Consider the following 13,444-nt stretch of genomic DNA (forward strand, 5'->3'; position numbering starts at 1 on the left):
ATTTCCATTGTGGTACTTTGAGTGCCCAATGTTGGGAGGGAGGGCGGAGATAATTGTCAAAACATAAGATGAATGTATACATTCAGATCAGTGGCCTTCTGGCTGAGTGTCAGCCCAGCCCTGAAACGGGGAGGTTGGCGTTCGATCCCCGGCTGGGTCACACCAACAAGTAGTATGGGACTCGGTGCCTCCCTGCTTGGCACTCAGCATTAAGGGTTGGATTGGGGTGAGTCCCTGCAGCATGTCATGTGTCATGTCCAGGGGGTGTACTTGTACATCAAGCTACCTCACGAGTCACGCTGGGCAAAGGGGCGATATGACCTGTTACCGCTGTCTCCGCAGGACACAGAGGAGGTCATTTAAGAAACAATTAGGTTGGCTAGACTAGACCCCCAAATTGATATTTGCTGTATTTAGCCACGGCACGGACCCCTTTTAAGCAACACAAGTACGTCGGTGTCATCACACTGTGACCCTTGTGTGTCTCTTGGCGAAGTACAGTTAGTTGGCTGGACAAGAACTGCTACTGAAAGTGTCTAAGCGGAAGTGCAGGAGGAAGCACTGCCCAAAGACGTTACGTTGCTGCTGTGCAGATCTGTTTACATCCCCAAAACAGTATGGTGGTTGAAAAAGAAAGCTTCCGAGGGAAGTACATACTCTAGTCCTATACTAGACACTTTCTGCTGTAGTTAGACTTCAGCTCTCTCCTCATGAGATGAGATAAGGCTGGGGTTAGACAACAAGGTTAGATGGCATAGCACTATCCTGGTGTCTGCCTGTTCTTGATCACTCATCACATCGGCTAGGCTTTTCAGGCTGTCCAAACATCAATGGTTTGGAATTCTTTCGCATCTTCATCATATTTGTTCCTCTGTGAGTCTCTAGTCTGGTCTCAGAATACATCTGTTGTTCCGGCATCTCCCTGAATGTTTTTGTCTCTTAGTTGCTTGTTGGGAGTTGAGGTGGTCATATTATCGTCCAAAAACATGGAAACACAATAGATTATTTGTTGATAGGAGTCTCTTTTTTTTAAAGAACGCTTCCACATCTCATTGAAAGTTTAAAAGTCTATGGGCTGTATTTTGCGTGTCTTAAGTACCAGGTCTTATTCCCTAACTTGAGTAAACTAAAGACCTGGAGGCGTGATCTATGCCGTTTGGCTATTCTGAGTGGCCAAAGAGCATTGATCACGCCTCCAGGTCTTTAGTTTACTCAAGTTAGGGAATAAGACCTGGTACTTAAGACACGCAAAATACAGCCATATGTGTGCTCATGGTCCTCTCCTATCAGGTAACTCACTTGTCACAGTTGACTCTAACCATCTTGCCTAACCATCTTGCCTCTGTTAGCTTTGGAGGTTTTTCTCCTCCTGCCATCATCATAGAGAAGTAAGCAAGTGGTCCAGCAGGTAACTCATGAAACAACACATTCTCCATTGACACATCTCTTTAGTTTGAAACTGCTAAGTCACTGAACGTTTTCTTTTCTCTGGTTGCCAGATACTCTTTGGGTGTCCTTTGGGATTGGGGCACTGCTCTAAAAGAAAGATGTGGTGTTTTGACCACTGTGACAATGTTAACAAGATATAGCGCTAAATGCCACCCACCTCGCCAAGAGACACACAATTGTCATCATCAAGTGGGTTGACACTGACGTTGTTGCATTTTTCTTGTGTTATACATACATACACCCTAACTGACAAAGGCCAGACTGTACAATCAAAGAGAGGTTTTTTGGCCACCCCCCCTCCCCCTCCCCCTTTCCTTTATACAGTACCACTTACTGGTTTCAACGTTTAGATCATTCAATTTACCGCAGGGAATGATCTCAAGATCTGTTTGAGGAACCTGCGTCCATACATTGGTTACCATGGGTCTCCTAGTACATCACGTGTCTTTGATATTCATCCTGCTGGTAAAAGGTAAGAACCTAATTCCAATTTGAAATCAAGTGTTCAATTTAGACTATATTCAAAAGAATAGTTAGAATTATAACTCATTTAGACCTGAGGCCGATTGCGCCTTTATTTATATGTGCCTAACTCTACTGTCCTAACTCTGCTGATTCACCCTGCCTTATTGCCAATGTGCAAGAATGCTTTACATTCAAAATTAAGTCAAATAAGTTGACTTAAAGCACTTTTTGCCTAAGTCATGGAATGAAACAAGCATTCTGATAGGCTGAGGACGTGGGCAATAAGGCACAGTGAAGCTGCAGTGTGGAGAGTATATTGGAGAGTAGAGTTAGGCAGAAATTATTATTAACTTGGCCAAAGAATACGTAGGCAATTATGCTATGAGGCAGCTATTGTTTTACGAAAAGCACTATGTAACTTTTTAACAAATATATAATTTTGTCCCACAAAATTATGAAATGTGTCCAAAGTGGACACTGATACCACAAGCTACATAGTGTTGCTTTAATTAATACTGATAAAAGTAACCTAAATCATCTTTAACCATGCTTAGAATGCATACAGTAGGGATGCATTGTGAGCTGAAAGGATTTTGAACATTTTAGAAAGGTTTTGGAAGTTATTAATAATAATAATACATTATATCTACAAGCTCACAATGTGGCTGCGAAGTGTTTAACATTGTAGATCGTCTATTTTCGACAAAGAAAAGGAAAAAAGGGAAGACCAAGTGCCGAGCCAAAGGTCAAGTTTATATTAAGGCCCAGGGTTTCTTTAAGTTTAAACACACATTTAACATGAATCAATATGAAGTGGGAGTCTAGCAGAATGAATTGAGCTTTCAAACGTTAATGACTTCAATGTGGAAGGCGTTCTCAACTTCTTCTTTTCACTCCGATCAGGAGAGGAAAAATATTTTTTTCTTTTTTGACCGACACCAGGAACTACACATCTCAGGGGATACAAACTTGTCAAATCAAAGGAGGAGGTACTTGACAATCAGTGGCAACATAGCTGCACTTTGTCTTTTCTTTTTGCAATGACATACTGTAACCAGTTCAGGTCCAGAGTAGGCATGCCACGGTATGAGATTTTACAGTACGGTACGGTGCCGGTATTGATAATCTATACCTCGGTATTCCACGGTATTTATATAAACCCCCCCCCCCCACCTATGTCTAGACTACTACCCCCACCTCCTTATAAGCCCTTCTTTGTTCCCCAACCTGCAGGCCTAAATATCTTATTTTTTTATTTTTACCTTTTATGATAATTAGAATTTTGTTATTTGTCATGATTATGAATTGATTGAAAGTCCTTGCTGTCTTGTTTCCATTCGGTCCTGGGCCAGGGACGAATGGAACAAGACAGCAAGGACTTTTTTCAGTGACCCCTTTGTATTTGTACCCTATACTGATTACATTTCTGCCAATAAAGTATTCAATCAATGAATCAATAGATATTCCCCACTGTATTTCACTGTACTATGGCTCTCCCTAATGGCCGTTTTAATGGCGTACCCTGTACGCTGTAGCAGCTGGTAGTGCAATCTGCACATGCTCACAACTGTCACTGTGTGCCTCAGTGTTTGTTGACACTAGTTCACTCTTATAGTACATATGGAAATATGGAATATACAATTGGATCTGGGTGTCTTTCAGCAACACTAACTCAAAGGTAGGAAGCAACTTTTCAATCTACTGCAGCTGTGTGGTGAAAATAAATGTTTTGCCTTAGTGTGCGAGTGGAGTTGCTTTGCATATATGCGCAGCATGCGCTGCCTACCGACGCTGTATTAAAATACCGTATGCTCGGAAATCTCACGGTATCAACACCGTGGCTGTTCCTGCGGTATTACCGAAATTCGGTAAACCGCGGCATGCCTAGTCCAGAGTCAGACTCACAGTTCTTGGCAGAAGAAACCAAAACCATTGAAGAGGACAGCCTAATCGATTTAATGAGTGATCAAGTAGAGGTGGACTCCAGGATGTGGATGTGTTATATACCATCTGACCTTGTTGTCTCTAATCCAAGCCTTATCTGCCTGCTTTTCACAAGGAGAAAAGCAGTGGTGGAAAAAGTACTCAATTTTTTTACTTGAGTAAAAGTATCAATACTGCTACTACTATAATATAGAACATAGAAATACAAGTAGAAGTCCGGAACTCAAAATGTACTTGAGTAAAAGTGCAAAAGTATTGGTATCAAAATGTACTTAAAGTACCAAAAGTAGAAAGTACTCATTATGTAGAATGTTGCCATTTCACAACTTTTCAAATGTATAAAAATCTTTTGAAAATAGCAGATCTACAGTACAAGCTCACAATGCATTGCATCGCAACACAACGTGAGCTTGATAATGGCTGTAACTAGCGGTCATCTTGAAAATGAAGGAATTCTGAGTGGCCCGAGGTTGATTATCAATTAGGGTCTTATATGAAGGTGATCTGTGCCAAATTTCATGTCATTAACTGTATTCCCACCTGACTAAATCACCATGGTTTTCACACCCAAAACAGATCTGCACAGCTATCAACATAACTTCCACATAGACATTTTCAGTAGCAGTTCTTGTCCAGTGTACTGTACATGCCATCCACCTCGCAGAGACACGAGTCGCCATGTGATAACACTGACGTATTTGTGTTGCTCTTGCAAGTTTCAGCAAGGCTCAGCTTCCACCCTAACACACAAAGGTAGACAAAGAGAGGTTTGTGCAAATCAAATGGGGTTGAGTATAGGCCTATTACCCTTAGAGTATATATACTCTAAGCTATTACCACTCTGGAAAAGTTGAGGTATGTACTGGCAACCACCTCTCAGACATACCATTACCTGCCTCTCAACCGCCCCGACTGAAGATTAATTTAAGAGAGCCATGTACAAACTGCTGTTTGGTGCCACAGCCATAACAAAAACAGTGCTCTGGAGTGTAGAGGGGACAGGCTGTGGTAAGTGGTTGACAGAAGGAACCATGGATCCAGCAATGAATACAGAAACACAAAGGAAATGTGAGAGCTGCTGTGTGTGAATAACCCTGTCCAAATATTGTGATGTTCTGATCTTTATTTCTGTAATAAGGTGGACACTGTCCCTTTTGGAGACGTCAAAATGTTTCTGGTTTATCCATTAAAAAAACTAGTCATATTAAAGTTATGGTTTTGGGTAGGAGTATTAAACAAAACTAAAGCCTTTTTGTATTTGCTATTTGTATAAGTTGTAGGCAAGGACACCTTTAAGCCATTATTATCCACATGAAACGTGCCAGTGAAGTGTCAGTTTTCTGTTAGATTTAGGATTTTGATAGAAGGCGTCTAGGATTCTGTTCATGCAAATCCCACAAACAAGTGTTTACATTCATGCAAGACCTGGAGCCAGTGCACTGTATTCAAAAGTATTAAATAATGTCATAATGTTCATCTGCAGGTTGTTTATAAATCTTTTTCCTTTCCACTTCATTTTCAGCTTCTCAAGCACAAAGGGTCGGTAAGCCCCTTTTAATGTTTCAAGATATTGTGTGTGCGTGTGTGTGTGTGTGTGTGTGTGTGTGTGTGTGCGTGCAAATTCCCACGGTTGGGCAATGGTTTTTGTGTGAAATGTCAGAACAGAGCTCGACCAACGAGGTGTGGGAGGTATGGGGGGTTGAGAGGGGTAGGGAGGCACGGGGGTGCCTGAGGGTGCATATAGCACCCTAAGTTGCAAAATGTGCACCCTCAGTTTATGTTCTATGTAAAGTTATGAAAATATCAAAAATAACAAAAATATATTCTGAATATTATAATTGTCATAGAGATATCAATAATCAAAACACGCAGTTTTACCCAGTAATATTATATAGCCACAGCCCACACTCCCACAGCCAGCCTATATTATCTCAATTGCTCGTTGTCGTTGCAGCGCAGCTCCAGTCTAATTTCCCATATTACAATCACCTGCCTGCGCCGCAGACAGTGTCAGTAGCCTGTTATTCAGCAGTCAGCAGTGGGCAGTGGCACTATACGGACAGAGCTGTTTAGTGATTTGAATTTTGACCCTATAGTTACACCTCGTCCTGAGTCCTGTTGTGTTTTGTTGTGGTAAGTAAAATCGCGCAAAACAAAGTGATTCAAACTAAAGACCAAAGATCTTCCCTCTCTCTCCTCTAGATGTGGATGCGCTCTCCCCTCCACCTAAAACCGGTAAGCCTGCCCCATAGTCTACCACCACACGTCCACACCCGCCGCCGGTTGATTTGGGGCCAGAGAAGCCAGGAGCTACAAACATACCCAACTCGAATATTTTACAATAAAACAGCTAATTTAGCAGAAGCTGGTTTAATGAAAGGCCGGGATTGGCAGTGGCTGGAATATTCAGTGCCTTTTATTGCTTTCCATGTCGGACATTTCACTTAGGCTGCAATCTATTGACTGGTTCAGTTGGAATTTAGCTGTCATATTTTGTTCTGCTGGTTTTATTTGTCATGTCTGTCTGAAACAGGCTATTTTAGGCTATGCTATAGGCTTCAATATTTTTCACTATTACATTTTTTGTATCATTGTAGCTGTAGCAACAGAATGGTGAACTTAATTGGTGAAGGCTTTTTGAACGAGCGAGATGCACGCTCTCTGTCTCTCTCTCTCCACTGCTGAGCTGCTTAAATAAATGCTGCCTATTTAACAGCAGTACATTTTATTTCAGCATTCAGCTACGGTATTCATTGTTAAATCAATCAACATATGACAACAGGCTGATAAACACTTCTCCAGAAGCACTTCGCCTCGTTATCACCCCGTTTGGTTTAACAACGGTTACAACGATATACGAACCTATAGCTGTATGTTGAAATAAAATAACAATATTTCCTGTGCACCCTACTGATCCTAGCAATCTGCACCCTTAGTCATTTCATCCTGCAGCCGGCCCTGGTGTGTGTGTTTGACTAATCCCTCCAAGAGTGACCAGTGCCACACCTTTTTAATGCATCCTCGGCTCTACCTATGACCATAACACCTCGTCCTACCATCATAAGCACACCTCTTCTTATAACCACCACAAGAACAACCATAATCCCTTTTGTGTCTCTTAAATTCTGTCTAAGGGCCGATTCATACTCCTATTTTTCATAGGAGTATGAATCGCGCCTTGTGGCGTCTGGTGTGTGCACAGTCCTGCCAGTGTTCCTGCCAAATTCCCACGGTTGGGCAATGGTTTTTGTGTGAAATGTCAGAACAGAGCTCGACCATGAGGGGTGGGAGCGGAGGTATGGGGGATTGAGAGGGGTAGAGAGAGAAGGAGAGCAAGCAGTAAGAAATAGAGACAGATAAAGGGAGAGAGGAGAGAGGGGCAAGGAGGGAAGAGGTGGAGCTTGATCAGCGAGAGATGGAGAAATCATATTGGTCGGGGGGGTAGGACCAAGGGATTTGGGATTTGTTTATAAACATTTTGGTATTTGTTTATAAACATTTGTGATTTGTTTATAAACATTTGTGATTTATTTATAAACATTTTGGGATTTGTTTATAAACATTTGGGATTTGTTTACAAACATTTGGGATTTGTTTATAAACATTTGGGATTTGTAAGTCTCATGGGGGGGGGTAGGACCACTACCAGTTGACCTGTAGTAAGTCTCATGGTCGGGGGGGTAGGACCAAGGGATTTGGGATTTGTTTATAAACATTTTGGTATTTGTTTATAAACATTTGTGATTTGTTTATAAACATTTGTGATTTGTTTATAAACATTTTGGGATTTGTTTATAAACATTTGGGATTTGTTTATAAACATTTGGGATTTGTTTACAAACATTTGGGATTTGTTTATAAACATTTGGGATTTGTAAGTCTCATGGGGGGGGGGTAGGACCACTACCAGTTTACCTGTAGTAAGTCTCATGGTCGGGGGGGTAGGACCAAGGGATTTGGGATTTGTTTATAAACATTTTGGTATTTGTTTATAAACATTTGTGATTTGTTTATAAACATTTGTGATTTGTTTATAAACATTTGTGATTTGTTTATAAACATTTTGGGCTCTGTATAATATGTTGCCTAGGGCCTCAAAAGGCCTAGAACCGGCACTGATCATAGTTGTCATAGTGATGGTATCTCTTTGTATGTAATATCAGAACAGAGCTCAATGTGGGGCAGCCGCAACAGTAAACCTTTTAACAATTTTGAGTTGTGTAGTTTAAAATAAATTTCTATCCTTTTTTGCCCTTATCGTTCTTACTTTATTATGTTCTCATTTTTTTTATTCCTGACGTTTCTCTTTCAATGATTTTTATTTGGTTTTCAAGTGTTTGACATGGATCACATTTACGTACATAAAACAAAAACAGAACAAAACAAAAACAACAACAACTTGCCAGCAAATAGTACAGAAAGGTAGTCAGGTATACAGTTGGTATTTCATATATACACATATACATTCACATAAATAAATATAAATATAAATAAATATATTATATATACATATACATAAATACATAAATATACTTACACAAATATATTCCATATATATACATACATATGTTTGTATACCTATACATACGCATATTCATATATACATTCACGTACTCCTATAACTTCTTCTCATACTGTTACCCCCATACATATTACTCTTTTCCATTCCTCTTTTAAAAATCTTGCAATAGGTGACCAGTCTCTGACGAAGTCAGTTCCTAATGCAGCTCTTTTCTCTTTCTCAGGGATCTGCGGTAAGCCCAACCCAACCTTCAACTCGAAGCCTGAACGTACGATTACACCACGATTTGGTCGTCCAGATGATGTTGCGAGCGCTGGCACGTGGCCCTGGATGGTCAGCCTGCAAAGAAATGGACAGTTTCTGTGCGGTGGTACTTTGGTGGCAGAAGAGTTTGTTCTGACTGATAGAGACTGCTTTGAAGGGTATTTTATGCTTCTCGTTGTGTATTAACCCCTTTCAAGCAGAAATGTTCACAGGTTTTCTAACCGTCTCAAAAATAATGAATATTTCAAATCACAATTTTCACTATACAGGACACCATCATGCAACAAAATGAGACCATACTGGTGTCAATGTTGTTATCTTCTGACAACTTCATCCACATATCGTACATAAACTGTAGACCATTTCCCTGGCTTACTTTGTAATATTTTGCATAATATTTATGCAAAATGTGACAAATGTATTGTTTCAATGAATAAATTACGGTAGTCAATGATGGCTAAACCTGCAGAGCGATTTTCAAGATTAAATTATACTTTGAAATGCACCAAGCGTATTAACCCATTCAATTGAGGAAACATCTGTGTTATTTTAGATTTTAGCTATATATATATATATATATATAGCACATTGGTTCTCAAAGTTTTATTTCATACTTTGGGTTACATAGCAGATATACAAGCTCATTGCGCGTCACTTTGTGCAGCACTATGAGCTTTTAGATTTTCTATTTGCTGTTTTGAAATATTCGTGAACATTTGTGAAAATCTTTGCTTCTGGTGCATGGTGCCTGGAACAAAAATATTTTGAGATGGGTCGGTGGCCAAATACAGTACATAGGCCTATCATTTTGTGGGTCCTTGAACACGTTTTGAGCACTGCTCAGCCACTGATAAGTTTTTCTGAAAAGTATTAATAATTTACATAAATAACATCTAAGAAGTGGTGAAAATAGCAGATCTACATGCTCACAAAGTGGCGCAAAGTGACACGTGATCTTGTGGATCTGCTATTTTCACTAAACATTTTTAATGGTACCCTGTTCTGCATTTTCTCCCTATAGATTTCCAACTTTCAACGGTCAATTCCAAGTCAATGTCAAGGAATTGACCGCGACCCTCGGCCGCTTCGTGCAAAATGGCGTCAACCCAAATGAAGTAACACTGAACGTGACCGCCATTAGGTTCAGTAACCAGGCTCTAACCAATGCAGCACTTCTCAAAGTGGTCAAAACCACGATGAATGACTTCATCCAACCAGTCTGCCTGGATCTGACTGGCAGATTTTTGCCCGTAGGGATGAGGTGTTTTGCACTTGCTTGGGCTACGCCAGGAGGCGTCATGACAGGAGGCGGTAAGTAAAGCCTGTTTCATATAGCCTACTTCGTCATTCTAGTATTCTAGTATGTTGCACACCACAAACGGCTGCTCCGCAAGCCCACAGCGCGCCACCTCTGCGGCGCATTGCCAACTTGCGCCGCGGATTTGCTATTTTGGTCATGTGACACCTTTGTGCGGCGGAGCATTAATTAGGTATAACGGTCATCTTGAATGGGACTATTGTTGGATGAAAAGATGTTACAAGGCAGTTCCAAAACATTCTGTAGTTTGGAAACTCGGGATACATGCGGTTGACGATATGATACTGACAATATTGGTTCATTAATGCCGATATGATCCGATAATTTAAAATTGATACAGTAACTATTTAGCAAAGAAATTAAATCTGTGTGCAATGTGTGGAATGGATAGTGCAGGTTTTTTAAGGGAAACATTTATTATTATAGATAAATAAGTACACACAGTGATTCTCTATCCATGTATCTATCCATGTATCCAATGTCCATGTATTTGCCACATGGACATTGTATTTCAACACAGATAATAAACACATTTATCGATAGACCAAGCTTAACGATATCGAATGTAAAAGTAATTAATTCTACTTTTCAAGTACTTAGTATTGACACAATCGATTATTTCCATTGCAAAACAATTCTATACCGATTATTTGCATTGCAAAATGACACGATATGATACAAGGTCAAACTGTATACTTTGATTGAAATTAAAATGGATTTTTCAATGCAGTTACTGTATTGTCACACCCCTATAGTTTTGTATGGGCAATCCAATGACCAGCTCTTCATACAATGTTTATGACTTGCATGATGGCATCTCTTTCCTTTTCAGCTCCATCCATTCTGAAGGAGTTCCGGCCTTTTGTACATGACACTTGTAATGGGTTCAACATTCAGCCTGACGACGTCTGTATGACTGGTATAAATGTCAAAGGGGTAAGAAAATCCTAGGCCTGCAGGTTATGTGGGTCTAAAGACTGATAGCTTCCCATAGCATACTCACAAATTGAGTACAATGGACCACAATGGAAACAAGCCGCCAGGGCTTTTGTCTTATGCTTTTAGGATAGCTTGTGTTGTGACTGTACTGTCTGTGATTTACCTACCAGACTGTAGTATTTTATCAATCATCCATTATATTATGATTGGGCACCGCTGCTGTTAATTCCATTCCAGGTCAATGATTCTCCGCAATCGTTCATTGTGATTTTCTTTGTTTCTCTACAGGCTAAAGGTGGTGGCCCGGTGGTGTGTAAAATTGACGATTCTTGGATTCAGGTTGCAATTCTGACTCTGAAATATGTATCCACGGCCGTTGACGCTAAAACAGGGGATTCCGGTTCTGCTGGAGTATTCCGTCCTCCTGTCGCCAACGATGTTGTTGCTCCTCCAGGAGGGTTCGTTGGAGGTGGCGGACCTCCACACATGCTCCTCCAAAAAACCTCTCGTTTCAGAGCGTTTCTGGTCGCCCTTACGCAAAGTTTTCCTGAAGCCGCACCAGGACCTACCACCCGGATGCCTCGCGTGGTTGTTACTAATCCGACTGTTACTGTCATTCCTCTGGTGGCTGTCAGCAATGCAAATGGGATCCACCTCTCCCTCCTCCCTGCCCTGTTTTTCTTTGTTCAGCTGGTTTTGTCTGTAATGCAGTGGTTTTAACTGGAGAGGTTAATAATCTTTCGATTGCTGCAGGTAGACTGTACTTTAAGGACAAACTTATTACACATGAAAAGCAAAATGATATGTACTAAGAATTATTCATCAATTCTTTTGTCATTGACTTGTCTTTTACATGCATTGTCCCCATCTATCTGTCAGCACTGTTGGTATACCTATCATGAATAAACATTGCCAATGTTTGTGTCTAACTGAACCATTTAAAATGTAATTATTTATTGAATGATTGACCTTTTTATTGATGAAATGCATATCTCTGCTGTCAGGCAAAAAACAGCTATGTCAAAAATATTAACAACAATGTTTTAAGAACAACACAATACTGCCTCATCAAAGTTGGTATTGTGACTATAGGTCAAGTGGTGGTAATCTGGTTTTTGTTTTGAGGATCCAATGGAGTTTTGAGGATCCAATGGAGAATAGGAGGTTTAGTCAGAAGCGCTTTATAATACTTTTCATTGCTTGACTATTTGTAAAACACACAGACGGTGCTCCATTTACAATTCAGGCATTTAAAAACAAAAAAAGCATGGGAATACATCACATAAAAACATTTATCATGAAACATGCGTAAGCTAAGAAAGTAACAGTGGAATATCTATATAATGAAACTATAGGCTATACATATAAACTATACATATGATATACTATGCTATACATATGTACTATGACGTGCTATAACTACATACAATGCAATTATAGTGTTGTCTACATATATGCTATAAGTCTGTATCAAATTCTGTCTAAGTCTACAGAAATGCTATCTAAGGGGGTAGGGTAAGTATTCTGGGCGGTAGCAAGACTACTCGCCCTTGGCGAGCAGTCTGGGCGATTGGTCTTGGCGACTCGCCAAAAGGGGAAGTCCACTCGCCCCGAGGGGAAGACCACTCGCCGAGGCGAGAAGTCCGGTATTCCTATGGGCCATGATGGAGTCTGAAAAGGTGGGTTTTCAGACTACGGCGGAAGATTGGGAGTGATGCTGCAGTTCTGAGTGGGAAGTGCATTCCACAGTTTTGGAGCCAGAAGGGAGAAGAGTTTGGGACGTGTGGAGCGTTGTCCCGGCGTTTTTAGTGAGGGTACTTCCAGCTTCCCTGCGTTGGCTGATCTGAGTGCGCGGGAGGGTTTGTAGAGTTCGATCATACAGTTTGCAAGATATGGGGGAGCCATACCTTTGGTTGCTTTGAATGCCAGCATCAGAGTTTTGCATTCTGTGCGGGCAGCGACCGGGAGCCAGTGGAGGGAGCGGAGCAGGGGGGAGACATGTGAGAATTTTGGCTGGTTGAAGACCAAGCGAGCTGCGGCATTTTGGATCAACTGGAGAGGCTTAAGTGCACATGCTGGTAGGCCAGTAAGGAGGGAGTTACAATAGTCGAGTTTTGACAAGACTGTTGTCTGGATTAGGAGCTGGGCTGATTCCTGGGTGAGGAACGGTCTAATTCGTCGTATGTTATAGAGTGTGAACCTCCATTAGCACTGATTCATTCAAAGTAATTAAAAGTAGAAAAATGGAGATAGCTGGTTTCTGCCTGACTGTAACAAATACACAAACTTATATGTGCACACATACACCTGTCAAAAGGATAAAGCATGCAGTAATTTATTTCCATTGTAGCCTACTTTGAGTGCCCAATGTTGGGAGGGATGGCGGAGATAATTGTCAAAACATAAGATGAATGTATACATTCAGATCAGTGGCCTTCTGGTTGAGTGTCAGCCCAGCCCTGAAACGGGGAGGTTGGCGTTCGATCCCCGGCTGGGTCACACACCAACAAGTAGTATGGGACTCGGTGCCTCCCTGCTTGGCA

General features: G+C 40.9%; 1 protein-coding gene across 1 annotated transcript; it reads left to right on the top strand.

Moving 5' to 3' along the window:
• Window positions 1–1,803: 1,803 nt before the first annotated feature.
• LOC308324069 (chymotrypsin-like elastase family member 2A) lies at window positions 1,804–11,805 on the top strand. The gene is made up of 7 exons (XM_080775985.1): window positions 1,804–1,921; window positions 5,381–5,401; window positions 6,061–6,093; window positions 8,604–8,802; window positions 9,666–9,955; window positions 10,795–10,898; window positions 11,190–11,805. Exons 1-7 carry the CDS (start codon window positions 1,870–1,872, stop codon window positions 11,619–11,621), a joined length of 1,131 nt encoding a protein of 376 aa, XP_080632111.1. The 5' UTR covers window positions 1,804–1,869; the 3' UTR covers window positions 11,622–11,805.
• Window positions 11,806–13,444: the final 1,639 nt, after the last annotated feature.

This window comes from Protomyctophum bolini (assembly GCF_963924005.1).
Source record: "Protomyctophum bolini genome assembly, chromosome: 11".
NCBI lineage: Eukaryota > Metazoa > Chordata > Actinopteri > Myctophiformes > Myctophidae > Protomyctophum > Protomyctophum bolini.